The sequence below is a fragment of the Echeneis naucrates genome, chromosome 17 (genome assembly GCF_900963305.1).
Source record: "Echeneis naucrates chromosome 17, fEcheNa1.1, whole genome shotgun sequence".
NCBI classification, from domain to species: Eukaryota; Metazoa; Chordata; class Actinopteri; order Carangiformes; family Echeneidae; genus Echeneis; species Echeneis naucrates.
In genome coordinates, this window is record NC_042527.1 from 12567202 (window position 1) to 12585309 (window position 18108).

At 41.4% G+C, this 18108-nt stretch overlaps 2 protein-coding genes across 2 annotated transcripts in view; one reads left to right on the top strand and one right to left on the bottom strand.

Annotated features, from left to right (window-relative positions):
- Positions 1-2728: 2728 nt before the first annotated feature.
- LOC115057625 (histamine H3 receptor-like) lies at positions 2729-6904 on the top strand. The gene is made up of 3 exons (XM_029524794.1): positions 2729-2966; positions 3459-3625; positions 6152-6904. The coding sequence occupies exons 1-3, from the start codon at positions 2729-2731 to the stop codon at positions 6902-6904; spliced, it is 1158 nt and encodes a 385-aa protein (XP_029380654.1).
- Positions 6905-15407: 8503 nt separating this feature from the next.
- znf521 (zinc finger protein 521) overlaps positions 15408-18108 on the bottom strand; it is an 88972-nt gene continuing 86271 nt past the window's right edge. Inside the window, 1 exon segment of the mRNA XM_029524804.1 lies at positions 15408-16870. Within this exon segment, the coding sequence (XP_029380664.1) occupies positions 16841-16870 (30 nt within the window). The 3' untranslated portion in view covers positions 15408-16840.

Sequence of the window (18108 nt, forward strand, 5' to 3'; positions counted from 1 at the left end):
ATTTCTCAGCCAAAATACAGATGAAGTTATGAAAAAAAGTAATTTCCAGGTTTTTCAGATATGCTGACAATTTGTACAGCTAATTTGTAAAACGCACCATTTTATATTGTGACGATAACCTTTGAAGGACCCCTAAAAGCCTGCATTAGGGTCTAAAAGGACAATATGCTGCGTGCATGTTATGGTTTAATTGTGGGTAGGCACACTGCTACACTGTGATAACATCAGTACTCTAGCTCAGCATCCAAACACTTGAGTACTAGAATAATGGAGAGCCACAGCAGGGTACAGTCTAATCTGCGTCACTACAGCCTCTGTGCAGCCTCTGTGACACTGCTTTATTCGGGAGTGCTGTCCATATTCAGATCACACTGCACTTGCAAAATTGATTGCTTCCCTGACACACTTTCCTTTCATCCAGTTTAATATGTATGCAGTGGATGGATGATTTTTTATTCACATGTTCATATTTCAGATTTTTTTTTTCTATTATTGAAAAATACCAAGTTGGACTTTGGAGATACTGTCCAAATAATATTTCTTTATTCCCTTCTGTATGTTACTCAGAACACCTTGGCACACGACCTTTGGAGTACTGATCTAATATTAATTCTGCATGAACTTTACATTATGTAAGGCGCTAATTTAAAACTCAGGGATACATGTCCAATCTGATGAGAGCATATCAAAAATGAGTGCAAAGTTGATGCCACTTTTTTCTCTGGTATAAATACTTTTTTTCCCTGATTATAATTTGATGATTACCGACTTTGAATAGTGTCTCTGGATCACAATGCTGCACAAAAATACATCTATGGGCATTAATCTTATTAAGGACTAGCGGCCATTTTATGTCTTACCACACAAATCATGAATTTGAAATTGATGATATCGTATGTGTAGTCAGCCTCCTCATGCAATTCCTTCGCTAGGCTAACAATTCAACAAGTCTTTTTTCTATTAGGAAAAATAATGCATGTTGTTCTAAAGCACAAGCACAAATTGCTATCATCAAAAGTTCCTCATGTGGCAAAGTATTCATTCCTTCTTTCATCATACCTGATGCCCCGGTTGAGGACGGCGACTCAAATGAAGGTGCTCCCACAAAATAAGTTTTGCTCAAATTCAAAGGAACTGGATATTGATTTCATCTTAATTGAGCTTATTGTGAACAACAACTTGTGTGAATAAAATGCCTGTACTTGTCGTGTGCCGTTAAGCATCACTGATCCCTGGGCTGCAACGGCGGCATGACTAACTCTGAGAGATGGTGGTGCTTCCATTTGGGAGAAAATAACAGTAATTCAAGCTGGGCTCCTTCAGTCACTTCTGCAGTGTTTCTCATTTCTCTCCGCCCACAGCTGGGGGACAGACAGGATAGAATCAGAATGCAAATAAGGCCTGCAGTTTCCTCTCCAGTTTGTGCCACAGGGAGGTTCAAAAAAAAAAAAAAAAAATAGTAGGAAGAAACTAAACAGGAAAATGTAAATTCTAATTCCAACATTCATTTTGAAGTTACATAGATGAAAATGTCACATTCAAAAAAAAATAAAAAATAAATAAATAAATTTGCCTCTAACTCCTGAAAACTGTTATTCTCAGTATGTTTTCCTCCCACTCGCTGCTGTTTGGGCCATCACACTGCTGGTGCTGCTCCCACAGGTTTTTGTGTCATTCAGATAGAAGCTTCTGGGTTTTGGCGTAGTGAGCGTAAAACATGGAGGCTGATGATATAAATGTCAGATTTGTTTTAGGTGTAAAATCTTGAATGTCAAAGCTGTGTCAGCTTTTGAAAAACAAAGTAAATGATCCCTCGTCATTTTGCAGAGCTGACGGGGACAATGACACAGATATGTCTGTACATTTGGAACAAAAATGATTGTTCATAGTTACATTTTTATGTTGGTAATACTGTGTTTGATGTGGGAAGAGATAAAGTGCCATTTACACCAGGGGATAGCTGGTGACTTGTTTGAGGGTTAATGATCTTGACAGTGACAATCTGCATGCAATAAGCGTTGACATTAATTCATCCACATCAGGGTTCCTGGTAGAGATTCCAACCTGGTGCTGGTTGCAAAATACTAATCTGGTGTAGTCATGCCTCCACAGTCATGTCCTACTGTATATCATACCCGACAGTGACAACTAAAATACCCAGCCTGTGGTCTGTCTGCTTGTGTGGTGTTACGTGTGCAACCTCATTCAATTGTGGGTGCTGCTAAGGGAGTGTGTGTCTGTGAATCAAATAGGAGGCTTTCATGAGTGGATCCCATTGGGGACACGCAGATGAACTCACAGTATTGATTCACAACATAAAAATGACATACTGAGAGAGAAACAATGACATTTTGACAAACTGACAACAACCAAGTTTCCACTGTTGCCAAAATAGGAGGGAGGATATGTACAGCAGAATGTGCCACCATCTCCTCATCCTCTACATGAATGCGTGGAGCCTGAAGACAGGTTCTGTATAAATATTGTTGAAAGTCAATGATCAGGTTGAAGAAGTAATCTAATCCAGTAAGGTGATGCCTCCTGCACAATTCATCCAAGTGTCCAGGCTGCGTTTTGTGGAGAGCGTCGTGCGCTCTCTCGTGGATTTTCTTGCGCACTGTGCTCCAAACAGAGAAGCTGTCCGAGCCCATTGGGTTGTTGGGGGAGGGAGGGGGGGCTGATTGATGAGGATCTGCTGAGGATCTGACCACCGCCTCACATCAGGACCATGTCGGAGGAGCGAACCGAGTCCAACTCCAGCGGGGACTGTTCCGACGCTTCGGTCCAGAGGAGCCCGGTGTTTTCAGGACTCGCGTTTGTCATGCTGATGTTGATGATGGTGTCTTTGGTCGTTGTGATAGTTTTCGGAAACGCGCTGGTCATCGTGGCCTTTAAAGTGGACAAGAGTTTGAGAAGACAGTGCAATTACTACTTCCTCAATTTGGCAGTGTCAGATTTTCTTGTAGGTGAGTTCAAACTTGATTTTTTTATAGACACTGAAATAAAAGATTAAAGTGTGTTTGACGTTTCTTTCTTCTTTGGTGATGCCTGTGATCATGCCTGTGATCACTGTCACTGTAAGGATAGATGCAAAGGCATCAAACAGCTTCCTTCCTTCCTTGTGTTCTGTCTAATTACTGCTAAACTTTTGCAAACAGGGAATCTTTTTATGATTTCTGTGATTTCTTTTATGCCACACTCACAAATCGGTATTTCTTACTTTCCCTCCTTCATTTAAAGTTCAGTAAAGCAAGAACCTTTTAGAGATGGTTTGTTACAATCTCTAACGTGGTGATCAGCAGGTGTGAGATGTGCTGCACATCCCTGAGAGTATATTTTATATGGTGACAGCTGTTCTTTGCTGTCTGTCCTGAGTTTCTGTTTGCACAAGACAATTTGATTAAAGCACAGCACTGAAGATTTACTGCTTAAATTTTTGGTGTGAACTGTTCCTTTAGGGGCATTCTGCATCCCCGTCTACATCCCCTACGTCCTCACAGGCAGGTGGACACTGGGCCGGGGACTCTGCAAACTGTGGCTGGTCATGGACTATCTGCTTTGTTCTGCATCTGTCTTCAGCATCGTCCTCATCAGCTACGACCGTTTCCTGTCAGTCACCAGAGCAGTGAGTGAAACATCCTGTGTCACACGTACATTTAAAGTAAAACATGCCAAGCAGCCTATAGGGTAAAAAAACAAACAAACATAAAAACAAGCCAAGTGCTCTTTTCCTTGCAGCCATCCACATTCTGCTTTTGGGTTGTGTCTTAATTTCTAATTGGTGAGGCTCCCAGGTCATTGCTGGGGGCAGCGTCTCCTGATTCTCTCAAATGCGCCCATCTGCAGAGGTTAATCATTCATGACCCGCTCAGGCCCAGTGCCACCCCTAATTATAGTCCTTTCCCATGACTAAAAAGTCACATTTTGACTTTGGGACAGACTGGACTGCAGAAAATAGGCAGCAAACAGCACAGTGTCAAAAATATCTAACATTTGATGGGAAACTTTGAACCTCCATTTCATCTGGTCTAAATTATCTATGTTTCTAATCTATGTTTGAGTGTTCAACAGCAGTAATGTCGATTTTCTATTTACCACCTGTCTTATCACATATATGATAGTTAGCATATGTTGTCAAACCTCTGCAGCTGTTCGGCCCATTTGATTTTTTTGATGAGGCCCGTCTGTGCATTATAAATTTTATGCACTGTGTGTTAGCTCAAAGGTGAGTTGAGGTTTGGAGTAGTACACAGAGAGTGTTTTGTTTCCTTTTACAAGCAAACACTTAACATCAGAGCAACAAACACAAATAACACTGGAGAGAGGGAGAGCCTCTTCTTTAATTAACTAGCTTTGATCATCAGGATTCCTCCTCCTTGCCTTGGTCCTTCCAACCTGGAGAGATCAATCATAGCAGAAACACGCCACTGGCAGCCAGCAGCATTTTCCTGAAAGCATTTCTCTCTGAACATTGAACAACAAAGGGTCGCAACAGTCACGGGGGCCAACGTTTGTCTTTGAAAAGAAAATATGGAGTCAGATTAGATGCATGCATTTGGCAGTTAGATGAAATGTTCGTACATTAACAAAATACGAGACAAAATGAGAAAGGAGCACATTTCACGTGTTAGTATTCATTATGAGAATGAGTTAAGACCCGTCCTCAGGCCTCAGGAGGAATCCAACAATTTGAAAAAGATAATATATATACATATATATATATATATATATGTATATATATTTGAAAAAAAAAATCTGGTTGGAATTTGAAGGATACCCGAATTTTCCCTGTCGAGTGCTACATCATTACACAAAGTGGCACAAGAATTACTGTGTACCATTTAATCTATTTTTAAAAAAAACAAAAACATAAAAAGCTCAATTTTTCATCTTTGGAGGAGAACTGCAGTTAATTTCTCACCATTCAGAACTGTGGGCTTATCTTCAGAGCAGCTGGAGACGTTGTAGAGTACGCTGCCTGCTGAACTAGAATGTGGACAGGGACATGGGATGTGACACTAATTGAGACAAGTGGTCATGAGAGGTGCTTCATTGACTTAACACTCATTCACACACTTTCCTGTGCTGTGTGCTGTCTGGGATCAGGACATATTCTGAGTCAAATTTTTTCTGTCCGTGCATCAAAAGGATATAATCACAAACATATCAAGCATATGTTTTAATCTCATGAGATTGATACTGATGACAAAGTGTCTCGCTGTTTCTCAGGGTGATTTTGTGTACAGGGTGGTTTCAAACTCATCTCAGTGAAGGTGACTAGTCTCCATATTCAATGAACCATTGAACTGGTGATTAGTTTAAAGAAATATAGCGTAGGGTAAACCGTGCTGGGATGAAATTACTAAGAGTGTAAATATAAGCAGGGCATTTACTTGGAGACTTGAAGAACTTTAACTCTCATTTTATTATACACTTTAATCTATTTGAGGGAAGACTGTTGCACCTTTTCTGAAAAAAAAAACCAAAACAAAACCCCACAGTTAACCATGAATTATAAAATGTGATGCACTGCTGCAAATGAAAGGGCTTACCAGTGTCGAACAGATTACAATTCAACAATTCAATTCCACCATGAAAACGCCGTCACTGTTACAGCAAATAACAGCAAAACACTGACACGAGCTTGAATGCTTACTTGTGTGGATTTTTGCTGTGTTATTTTAGAAATAGGAATGAAGTGGAAACCTACTGGTTTGTGGTCTTTTGAAACCTCAAGTCTATAATTTGTCCATAGGCACTATTGGTTTGTTTGTTGAAATCATATTTTGAGGAGAAGGTGGAGACGGCTGCTCTTTGCTCTACCCTGATTGTCAGGCAGGTCAGCACGTGTCTGTTTGTCAGGGTTAGGGTTAGGGTTAGGGGTTAGTGGTAGCCACACCCTAATGCATGCCTTGTTTTATGGTCTATATTCCTCAGAAATAGATCACAATTTAAAAAACAAACATAATGTCGTGTTGATAAACACTTTTGATCACAATCAAAGTGTTTATTCATTTAATAAATCATGCGAGAATTATGTAAATTTTTCCAGTCACTTCCAGAAAATCTTTCGTTAGGAGAAGAGAAGAGTGACCTCCCACTGGCAGCGTTCAAAATATATTTTCTAATTTTATGCTTATGTTTGCTACAGGTAAGCTATCATGCCAGACAGAGAATGACTCATCAAGCTATAATCAAGATGATTGCTGTCTGGGTGCTAGCCTTCGTCCTCTACGGCCCAGCTATCCTATTCTGGGAGCTGGTTGTGGGTAGAAGTCGTGTGCCAAAGGGTGAGTGCTTTGCGGAGTTCTATTACTCTTGGTACTTCCTGCTGAGCGCTTCAGTGCTGGAGTTTTTCTCTCCTTTCATCTCGGTGGCTTTCTTCAACCTCAGCATTTGCCTCAGCATACGGAAGAGAAGATTCCACAGCAGGGATGTCCACATACACCTTCAAATGAGCGAACCAACCTCTGCCCAGGGAGATGGTATCCCCCTGTCCCACAACTGGGGGTTTGGGATGAAACACGCTATAAAAGGCTCTATCCACTCCCAGACCTCCTCTCCCACTTCGGGTAAACTAGATCCCTCAACCAGCAGGGCGCCCAACCCAAGCCGTCTGTCCAGGGATAAGAAAATTGCTAAGTCCCTGGCCATCATAGTGTGTGTGTTTGCCATCTGCTGGGCACCGTACACCCTACTGATGATTATCCGTGCTGCCTGCAGAGGGCGGTGCATTGAGCATCACTGGTACGAGGTCACCTTCTGGCTCCTGTGGCTCAACTCTGCTGTTAACCCATTCTTGTACCCACTTTGCCACAGTAGCTTCCGCCGGGCCTTTAGCAAGATTCTCTGCCCAAACTGGCACACAGCTCCCCCGTCATCTGTCCTTCGTTCTGGCCAGTGAAAAACAGATGAATGTGAATGGCTTGGGATGAACAATGTGCCAATGTCATGGGTGGAAGTATATAAATTCCACAGTTTCAGCAGATGCTACTAAACTGTACAATACACATTGTCACATAAACCACAATGAACTGCTCTCAACTGTGTTTGGATGTATAAGATTGCTGTAATGGAATCAGTTCACTCATCTAAAGTTTGTATTAAACATTCGTAATGAGCATGGAAATAATAAAAAGTGAAAATGCTCACAGAAGCGTTATGATAATTAATATAGTATAATTTTTAAAAGATAAATGCCATGAAGACCATGTAATAGTGAGATCTCCTCAATGTGCCCTTTGTACTGCAGTGCACCTGTTGAAATAAGGTCAAGAAACATTCTTTGACATTTTCACTTTCCACCTGGTTATATGACGATGTAGGAAAATACACACAACCATCAAAGAGTAAATAGTATGTAAATAAAAGCAAAGGGTCGGTGATGTTGAATTCTTTCTCTTCAGCAGCTGGTGTTTTGCATCTGTTGCATTGAGCACGTATGTTCATAAGAGGCAGGACGTCCTTTAACCGAGGTGCAATAGATCACCACCTGCTATAAGAGACTTTACCGCTCTTGTTATTGCAGAAAAGTGAAGTGGTGAAAACATGAAGTATGTATCATTTAGTATATATATATATATATGTGCAAGCCAAGGCCATTTTTCCTCATCCTTCCTTCCTTCCATTCTACATACTACATTACAATACATTTTATTTAATCTACATAAAAATACACAAGTAAGGGATTCAAACACACAGTACATGTTCTACACCTTCATCATAATTTGCCCTCACCAACACCAATTTATTTTTACTCTCATGACAAAAAAAAAGCTGTGCAGTTTATATTTTAATTTGAACCATTGCATCCATCATTGCTATTGATTATTAATTATACTGTACTCCAAAACCATGCCGCCATAAGTATTCCTTTTTTCCTATCAAGTGTTTTGCTTCATGAGAAATGTTGCCTGTTTTCATACAGCGCCAAAATCCTATTTGACTGTGGAGAACAGGAGTGTGTGTCCTTGTGCCACTAGATGTCACCATTAACCTTTACAGCTTCCTGTGTGTGTGCCGCACGTAAAGAATTATTCCACTTCTCTGGAGTGATGAGTGTTTCAGATTTTCACTGGTTTCCATTAACTGTTTTACTTTATTGTTCGTGTTGTCAGTTACATATTGTTGCTCCCTGGCCAATTCAGATTGTAACAAAAGAATGTAAGCTAACAATCACAGGTCTTTAAAATTGGAAGGTGTTCGCTTCAGTTTTAGTCTCAGTGAATCATTTCACTGTCCTCAATGCCACATAAAAATAAAAACGGTTTGCAGGATATGTAATATGCTTTATGATGAATATACATATTTCTTAAATGGTTTTATGCTATTGTGCTTTTTTTTTTTTTTTTAATAACGATTTGCTCAGATGGCCTGTTAGAGGGGGAGCCTGAATCTGAAGTTTTTTTCTTAAATTAAAATTCCCGTATAAATATTTGTAGGTGATTTTGATTTAAAATTTAAAACAATAAAATCTCTGTACCAAACTGTCTTCATGACATGAAATTAAAAAATATATTTTATTTCCATGCTACTTTGAAAAACATAAATAAAAGCACGTACGTGGCTGTTGCCATTTACCTGACGGCTAACTGGGTCAGTGCCAAGTGCCGAGTGGCTTTTGTTTGATATGCAGATGAAATGCTGAGAGTGCAGTACCATTTTTGTATTGTTCCCCAGTCTAGGTAGGTTTGATTTGATAGATTAAACAAGTTCTTTCCAGATGTAGACTTATTAAACCTGTAATTATGCCATCATGTTAGATAGAGGGGTTACATTTGCAGGTGCCTGGTTCCCACGGGGGAGTAACATTGCTCAAATTGTTGCTGTAGTCTGTGTGCACATCTGGGCCCCTGGTTAGGTGCTGTGAATAAGGGCACAGCTGCAGGGAACGGGCCCACTCCAACCCCCCCTGCGCCCTCTCTGCCCATGGCGTGGTGGGGGGACAGAAGCATACTTCTGACCAGAGAGATGCAGGCACATTTCCCTTGGGATGACAGAACTGCATTTATCAGCAGAATGGCAAGCCAGGGTTTACTCCCTGTGTATCTAAATGCGACAGCAAGAGCTGTATCACTGTGAGGAGTGCTTGCGCTGTGTGCAGTTATATCAGGAGTACTGCTATTGATTTTCTTGATAGATTGAAATGTCATGGCATGTGCACCAAACCGATTGGCTACTGGCTGAGTACGTATTGGGGATCTTGCCAGCTTGTTTAGGAGGGCGAAACACCATGAAAAACACCTCTGAGAAATAATCTTTTTACGCCTCTGTGTATTTATATGTGCCTTTTTAATCCCAGTCTGCGTGTTTACAGGGAGTGTGGATGTCAGTAATGTATCTAAAAGCTGTGACCCCAAATGGAACACACCTGTGCCCCTTAAGTTTATAGAGCCCCATTAGCAGAGACTCAGACAGTTATCAGGGGAGGTAAAGCGCCTATATAACTTCCCCATGAGAATCTCTGAATAGCTAAACTCTTAGGTTCCCCTAAAGCGCTATCTTGGAATGACTTAATGCTGAAAACTCTTGTTTTCCTCCAAGTAACATCCTCAGTCTACTCAATAGATAATAAAAGGTGACAGATGTATAATGAAGCCACTGCTATGTTTGGCATAAGAAAGAACACAAAAGATGGCAGTATATTCACATCCCAGAACTCTTCGCAACAGAGCGATGACCAATGTGCCGCACTTATGGTATTTTGTGGAATAAAGCTGGAACATAAAAGTGAACCTGCAGATAAAACCAAGCCACTTTAATCTGCTGACACAGGTCAAAACTCTGACCTCTTTTGAAAATATAGCATCACTTAGTGTACATTTTCCCCTGCGTAGGCTGTTCACTTTCTCAGCTTACTAAATGTAAACCACGGTTAATATTTCATGAGGGACATACTCAAAAAAAAAAAAAAAAGAAGAAAAACAGACTGTCTCTCCGTGATTTTTGCCTTTTTCTGTTCTTCTGTTTTTTTTCCTTTCTGCGTTTTCCTGCAGTGTACTTCCTGACTAGAGATTAAATAATTCCATTGGAATCCTCTTAGGATGGGTTCCCAGCACTTGGCAATTAAACAATTACATTTAATCAGCATGGGGCGACGCTTCAAGTCACCCTCATTTCAGACGTTGATTAAAAGCAATTCTGCAGTGGTTATTGCTGTCGACTTTAGAAACTGTGGTTCACTTAGGTTTACTGCATCTGTGGGGTCAGGGTGGATAGCAATATGGTAGGTTCAGTGGTGGTTGAGAGCTGTATCTGCCTCTGGTGGGTAAAACAGTAATGACAGAACTCATGGCAGACCTTATATTGTCCCTTAAGTCAGAGCTAGTTAGATTACTAAGAGACATCTTGACCCTACTGTGAAGAAGACTCAATGAACAATGGAGGAGAGAGGGGCATTAAGATATGCATGTGGGAGTTTAGCTCCAGTGTGAGTGTGTGTGTGTGTGTGTGTGTTATTGTTGTTTTTGTTTTTTTTTTAATTTATATTACTTGTGTGTATTTGACTATAAACAGCTGTTCCTTTTCCATCTGCATTTAAGTGCATTTCCCTTGAACGAAATGCACCTTGACATGTACAATTTCATCATACCATGCAATAACATCTCCCTCTGTGATGGCAAACAAGCTGAGAAAGGGTGCAGGCGGAGGTGGGGGTTGGTGTTGGGGGGGCTTTTGTGTGAGCCGTATTTGACATTATGCTTGAGTGAAAGAGTGCTACGTGGCATAGGGCTGGAGCAAACTATGGTCTTCCCTGTGCTACACAGATGAGTTGTGATGGATATCCAGCCCTCCTCTTGTGAAACCCAGGTGCCCCTGTTTCATAAGGCACCCCACTGGCTCTCCAGCCCTCTTAATTAGCAGCTTCCGTCAGCTGGCACCCAGGCCTTCAAGCACCGGTCGCCGGCCTCCGCTGCTGAAAGAATCCAGTTCACTCCACATCTTCAGCTTTTTCCAACACACGGACACATGGGCGGGCTGAGTGAAGTGGAATCAAGGTTTTCACAAATTTGGTGTCCAGAGCAGATTCAGGCTGCAGGGCGGAGGGAGGAGAAAACACTGCTGCATACTTTAGTCTGTGTATTTCTGGATTTTAATAACGATGGGCATCTGGGAAGAGCAGGCCATGAGTTTTGAGTCCCAGCGGCAGATATGCTGGAAGAAGACATTGATGATTTTTGTACGATGAGATCAAACATAGAGAAAAGGTTTCACCAGGACAAGAATGTAGCCTTTTTCCAAGCACACTATCATAACGTTGCCGTAACAATAGTCTCTTCTAATGACATTCCCCTAGTAACTTCTTGCCTCTACAAATCTCAGGGGGGAAGCGCTACAAAAAGTGATAATTACATGAAATATACATAGAGAATAAAGGGAGCATGTTTACATAACCAGGCCCATAAATATCTGACTGAGAAGACATTGTTCTCCGACTCCTTTTAAGCTGATCTCCAAGGGATGCCATTTTAATGACATGATGGTTTAAAGAGATGCTGCTCCATCTCGTTCCATATTTAATTAACTTTTGCTTTTCTGACGCAGAGGAAAAACAGAATAAAGAAAGCGTGATAGAGACAAACACAAACGATAGCGAGGAGACAATAACAAATAGCTGGGAGAACAGGGAGGGAGGCAGGGGGAACATGAGCAGAGACCTTGTCATGCTTTTGTGAGCTGTTTACAATAAAAGAGATGCAATGTGAGAGGAGGGGTGGCAGAAGAAGAGGAGCAAGGAAAACTGACATGGGTGGGAGAGTGATGAGAGTGAAAGCTGGGGAAGAGAGGGAAAGGAAGAATGGGAAGCCCTAGATTTAAAAAAAAAACAAAAAAAAACAGGTAAAAGAAAAGAGTGGGTTGAAATTAAGAAAAAGGATAAGGAGTAAACACGGGAGAGAATAGAAAGAGGGAATGGGGCCCTTGTTCTCCCACGGGGCTCTATTATAGAGCATTTTTTAGTTCATCACCAACAAGCAAACAGGAGGAAATAGATGTGAAACTGACAGCATCAAGCAACATGTTTTACTTTATTTTCCACATTCCCAAAAATAGATTAAATAAACATGAAGAAAAATATCATCCAAAAAGGAAGCCACCTTTTTGTATTTGGTTTGGCCTCTTAGTCAACATTTATTTTGGCTTTTATCTCCCATGTGTTCCTGGAAAAAAAAAAAAAAAAAGTCATACAGACAATATTAAAATTATGCACAAACAGAAGGATTTCTGAAAATTTGGCTGAAGAGATTTAAGACACTAAACAGTACAGAAATCTGTGTTGACATTTCTGCTTGTGTATTCACACACATGCAACGCACTGAAGCACTTAAACAGCTTACAATAAACTCAAATCATCTGACCAATGAATTCATGCTCTGGCACTCAGAGACAAGGGACCAGCCCAGAATTCGGAGTGCCCTCCTCTCTCTCTCAGGCAGTGTGTTTTCCATTTTTCTGTCAGCTGTATACAGCGTATGCTGCATTATTGATACTTTCTTTGCCTTCTTCTCTCCTCTTGTTAGAATCTTCCCATGTCCTCATCTCATCACAACAGCCACTCTGGCTGTGGAGCCTGGAGAGTAGCAGCGAATTTGACCCCACCTGGTCTATATTTTATTGCTTGGTGTTTAATACATTTTTGAAAATCCTCCCCCATCCTATCCAAAAAAAAGATACAGTGCCTAGTCTATTTCAAGTGTCTGTCTTGGTGAAGCAGAGGGAGATGACTGGAGGGGGATACTCACCTTCAGCTCTCCCAGTTCAGGAGACAGGGGGGATCATTAGGAGGGGCTTTGGAGGGGAGAGTGTGAATGTTTGTTTGTCTTTATGTGTGTTAGCTCGGTGATAGGTGACCTGTCCAGGGCATACACTCTTTCTTACCCAATGTGTGCTGGGAAAGGCTCATGTCCACAGTAACCCAGAAGATAATAAATGTTTTTGTTTTTTTGTTTTTTTTTAATTGATGGAAAGATGAAAGATGCATCTTTCCAACACAAATGAACTCTGAATAAATATTTCATTTTAAAATCTACTTTGATTTACATGCTCTTGTCGTCTAGTTGTTTAGCGTGGAATGATGATAAATCCCCAGAATCACCAAACCTGGGCTTGATGTTCAAATCTCCTGATGTGACTGACTTGACTGCATCGCTTTTGTTACAATTATTACAATTAGATAGAAACAGGATGTGCACAAAATTACACAGGGAATACACAGAGGGAAAACAAAAGGCCCTTGAGCTCCAGACAGAAACACTGTACCAGGGCTGCATTCTTCGGTTGAGGCATCCATTTTGCTGACACAGTTTTGAAGTGAAAAAGATAGTTCTCCTGATGTAGAGTGCCGGTGTGAGAGATTGGGTTACCCTAGACACTCCCAGCGGATCTCCCGGCCAAATGGATCTGGATCTCATGCTTGGGCGCACATATTGAATGCCATAAGAGGTCTCTGAGGTCTCCTTCAGTGGGAGGAATGCACAGCCTAACAATGTGGAGTTTTCACCAAACTAAATTTTGCACCAAAGAAGAGCGACAGCAAGGACAGTGGAGCACAAGGGAGCAGCACTGAATGCATATTTATATACATTTTCATCTTCCTGGATAGCAACACACTGCACGGCTTCTGCAGGATCTCATAATTCTTTAATATAGTCTTAACACAAAGCTGCTGTTTTTTTCTCCAGAGGGTTATAGGCATTATAGGCTGTTAAAAACAAAAAAACAAAATGCCATTTCACACACAACCTGGACAAGAACAATACCATTTCAGATGCTCCCAACATCTGGCCTTACTGCCCAGTTTCGCAGAGGACTGGCCAGGCTCTTAGGAGAAGTGCGTGCCAATTGCGCTGAGGTTACGGACAGGCGATGACACTGTAGAGGATCAGCCGGGCTGGGTTATCTCTGAACAAGCCATTCATTCTGCTGCTTTCTGATGGAAGAATTCTTTGGGGCTGTGTAATTATATTGCTTTAAATGACCCCTTGAGAATTCCCTTGCCAAAGCGCTCACAAAGTCTCACACTTGGGTGAGAGTCAGAAACACAACACTTGTGTATGTACTCTTGCGCAGCCATGTGTCTGTGTGTGTGTGTGTGTGTGTGTGTGTGTAAGTGTGTTTCTTTTTCTCCCTCTCTCTCTCTCCTTTTTTTTTTTTTTGCTGCTTAGGCTGGCTTTAAAAGGGAGGCCGCAGTGGTTCTGATACGCCTCACAAGTGAATTTAATTAAATCATAAATATGAGCTGGAGGCCGCCACCCAATTTAATGTAATGGATGATGTGGGCCAGTCCATCTCTGGCAAAGCAAAGTTCTGGACCCGTTCAAATGCCCTTGAAGCTTATTAAAAGTGCCTGGCACAGGGAGAGGCTAGCAAAGTTGTTTAATGGATGCCCAGCTTGCATTTAGAATGACAGTTAATGTTGGGCTGTACCACCTCTGATGTGGACGAGGGGTTGCGTCTTCATTGTGGAAGTCTGTCGTTGCATGATGCCTAGTCTATTCCTCATCTGATCCTCGTTATACTAATATAATAAAAGCTAATAGACGACAGACAACATGCACGTTTGATATTACGCTTGAAACGAGAAAATTCAATAAGACAAGATTCCCAAAACAGATTACGCTGCTGCATACAACACTGTATGCGATCATTTCTTGTGACAAATGAGCTTTAATATTATCATCCAGAGGGATCTATGGTTTTATTTATGTTTTGCCCCTAATAGATCAAAAATAGATTATTACTTTTTTGGAATGCCATTGTCTTTTCCTTTGTATACTTATTTATTCTTGAATAGACACACAATGTATCGTAAAACATGTAGCATACAGTTTATTATAGACTAAACCATCTGCTTTGTATTCCAAATCAAGTATTAGTTAACAGTCATTTGTTACTCACAGTGTAACCTAGTTACAGTGGTATGAACTGCAGCGCTGAGCCTTTTCAAAACAAAACTGAAAGCTTCAACAAATGTTATGCAGTGCGTGTGTAAGCCTTGATGAATCATTTGCTGAGACAGACAGATGTTGGAGCATGGGTTTTGTCCCATTCGGCAAAGGCAGAGGAATCTTTTCCTCAGTCTCCTGGAGTGCTGGAGGCTCCCTAAATAGACCTAGCGTAAGGGTGTGTAGAATGGGACCGCACAGGGTGATGGGTAATGGAGTCATTAATAACACAGACCTCCCATAAGATGCTCAGATGTTCGTTAGCTAGAGCCACGAGGGAGTGAGGAAAAATAGGAAGCAATTTGATACAATGAAAAAAACAAAAATAAACGTGCAGGCGTTTGATGATGATTGGGTTTATGCTGTCAAAGGTCTTGTCTAATGGGTTAATTGTATACACATTAACACACATACACATGCATGTCTTCCAGAGAGATAATGAAGGGACATAGAGTCTCATTTCCTCATACAGTTTTTAATATTTCCATCACATGTGCAACACAAAAAAAACGAGGTCTGCCAAATACAGAACTCAATATTTGTACAATACATTTTAATAACATTGGAGATAACTGTCCTTTAGCTGCAGGAGATGGTGATTTCCTGTAAACTGTGTACGAACAATTCTCAATCAAAATGTCAAAACATTAAAGTTTCATACAAAAGTGCATCTCAGGTTCAATGAATGCAAAACATTTACAGAACAGAATGGTTTAAAGTTTTGTATGATGCCACAGTGGCTTCCAGCTTGAGCAGAGAGCAATGGGATACTGCAGAGAAACAAGAAGAGCACTCGGGCACTCTCCAGGAGAGCCAGGGAGTTTTATGACTACGGTATATCCCAGAGACAGACTGAAATTACGTTCAGTCTTCATGACCCCAAATCAAATGGGTTTACTCCCCCATTGAGAAAAAAAAAAAAAAAAAAAAGCCAAGATAACAGAGAGAAAGAAAAAAAATTAATTCCAGTAATCGCCAGGCTTCAAAGAGCAGTAAACATTAACAACAGAAATGTACAGGTTGAGTCAGTGGGCTGGAGATTTCCCCATGCTCTGAGAGCCACATGGGAGCTTCTGTTCACAAGCCAACCAGAGGAACTAGCCTTTTCCAAATCTGTGTCACTGCGTTTGCATATATCAGTGTCCTGTTTTTCTGTTCTCTGTGATGTTTTTATTTATTTATTTATCTATCTACCCCCCCCCTCTCATCTGAACCCCAGCATGGGCAGTGCAGATTAGTCGCACCGCTGTATTCAGCTGGTCCTCTGATAGCCACGTTACAACGGACACACAGACAAGAGTTCAGCCTATGCTGGTGAATCAAGCTTTTCCTACCCCATAATGATTGACCATGTCGGGATACAGAGTGACATACTGCGCAGTAGGAGCGGCGCTGATGAAAAGAGTCCTCCCGACAACAGTTGCCGGTTCCTACAGTTTCTTAACCTCTCAGTGGCACCCTGTTTCTCCTTTACACAACTGGTTGAGACCCATCTGGTCTGATTGACGATGTCATTGATCTTTTTTTTCCCCCCATTCTCTTTTTTGGACAAACATTTTGAACTGTACATTGGCAAATACTGTATAAGATTGCAATATAGCTGTAGTTAAGCAACACATGAAGAATTCTATGTACAAACAAGTTGGCTTTTTCTTTATTTTTGAAATAATGGTCAGTAAAGAACGGAGAGGATTCTTTTATGCTCGTTCCGACTCTTTCTTTTATTTTTCTTTGTTTTCTTTTTTCTTGCTGTGGTGTGGTTCCTTGTGGTGTGACTGAATTGAAAGTTCAGTGCAAGACAGTCAGTGGAAAACTGCACTGACAGTAATTGGTGGTCAGAAATTATTCTCTGTGTCATGTGGTCCTTGTTCTTGGCCACGGAGCTGATCTTTGCCATGTTAGCTGCTGTGCTGAGTCAACGTGTGGTTCTGCAACGACACAAAAAGAAAGAGGGGAATGTTATAATCACATACAACTGATGGAGTCACCTCGAGTCTTACAATTTATTCAAAATGCTAAGATGCGTTTTTTTGACGATCCCAATATCTGAGCAGGATCATAATCATCGTTAGACATTTATTATACAGATCCAATTAGTGCGCACAGGAGTACAACCTGACTGTTGATCAATAGGAGTCAGCTCTGGGATTACGGACAGTTAAATCCCAGTCTGAGAGAAAGGCACAAGACCACTGATATATAACATCCTATTCCTCAGAAATCCTTCCTCCCGATCAAAGGCTGTGTCCATGGAAACAAATCCATAACAAGGCACTGACACACCTGATGGAATATCGTCCTTGGAGTCTTGTTTATCCAGCAGCTACATGCATTGAGTGTACTGTGAATGTACAGTGCAAAAAAAAAAGTTGAGAAATACTTCAACAAAACGTGAAGCTTTTTCTATGATCTGATCCTGTAATAGTAAACAATTCGCTGTGATGAGCTAACAAGCTGACAACATCATTCTGTTTTGCTGTATCTCCCAAATTTATGCAGGCACACACACAGACCATTGAGAGTGGTTGTAGTGGGGCAGCTGTGCCAGGTTCTTTAAAGGGAGTGTGGACCAGGGGGTGTGTAACTGGTGTCCCTGGTGGGCTGAATCCAGGTCATCTTTTGAAGTGACTGCTAATCCCTTTAATGCAAACTACATGCCCCACTTGCTGCGCTCTGTTTAAAACACGGCCTTGGACTCTCTAAACTGGCATGGACTAGACACACCTGTCACAGAGTCATCAGCACGCATGCATGCACAAATACACGCGCGCACACACATACCTCAGTGCACACATATATTCTGTCCTGCACTTTGGCACAACATTAAGTGAACAAGCATTTGCAATAACACTTTAACTTGGAGGAATTTTTGAAATATGACAGAGATGCAGAGACAATCTGAAATGATTACTGCAACCTCAGCGAGAAAGTTCAGTGGAGCTGTCATCTTTAGTCCTGTTGCTGCAGAGTCCCTCGTGCAGAGCGAGGAAATGACTATTACCCCCCCACCCCCACCCCTCCCGTGCATTCTTTCCTTCCCTCTTTACCCTTCCAGTTGCTTCTATATAAAGCATTTAAACACCTCGACAGCTTTCCTTTCAGCTAGGGCGATTACTTCCCGACAGGTGGGGTAATAAGCTGTTTGACGGGGAGCAGGAGTGTGACC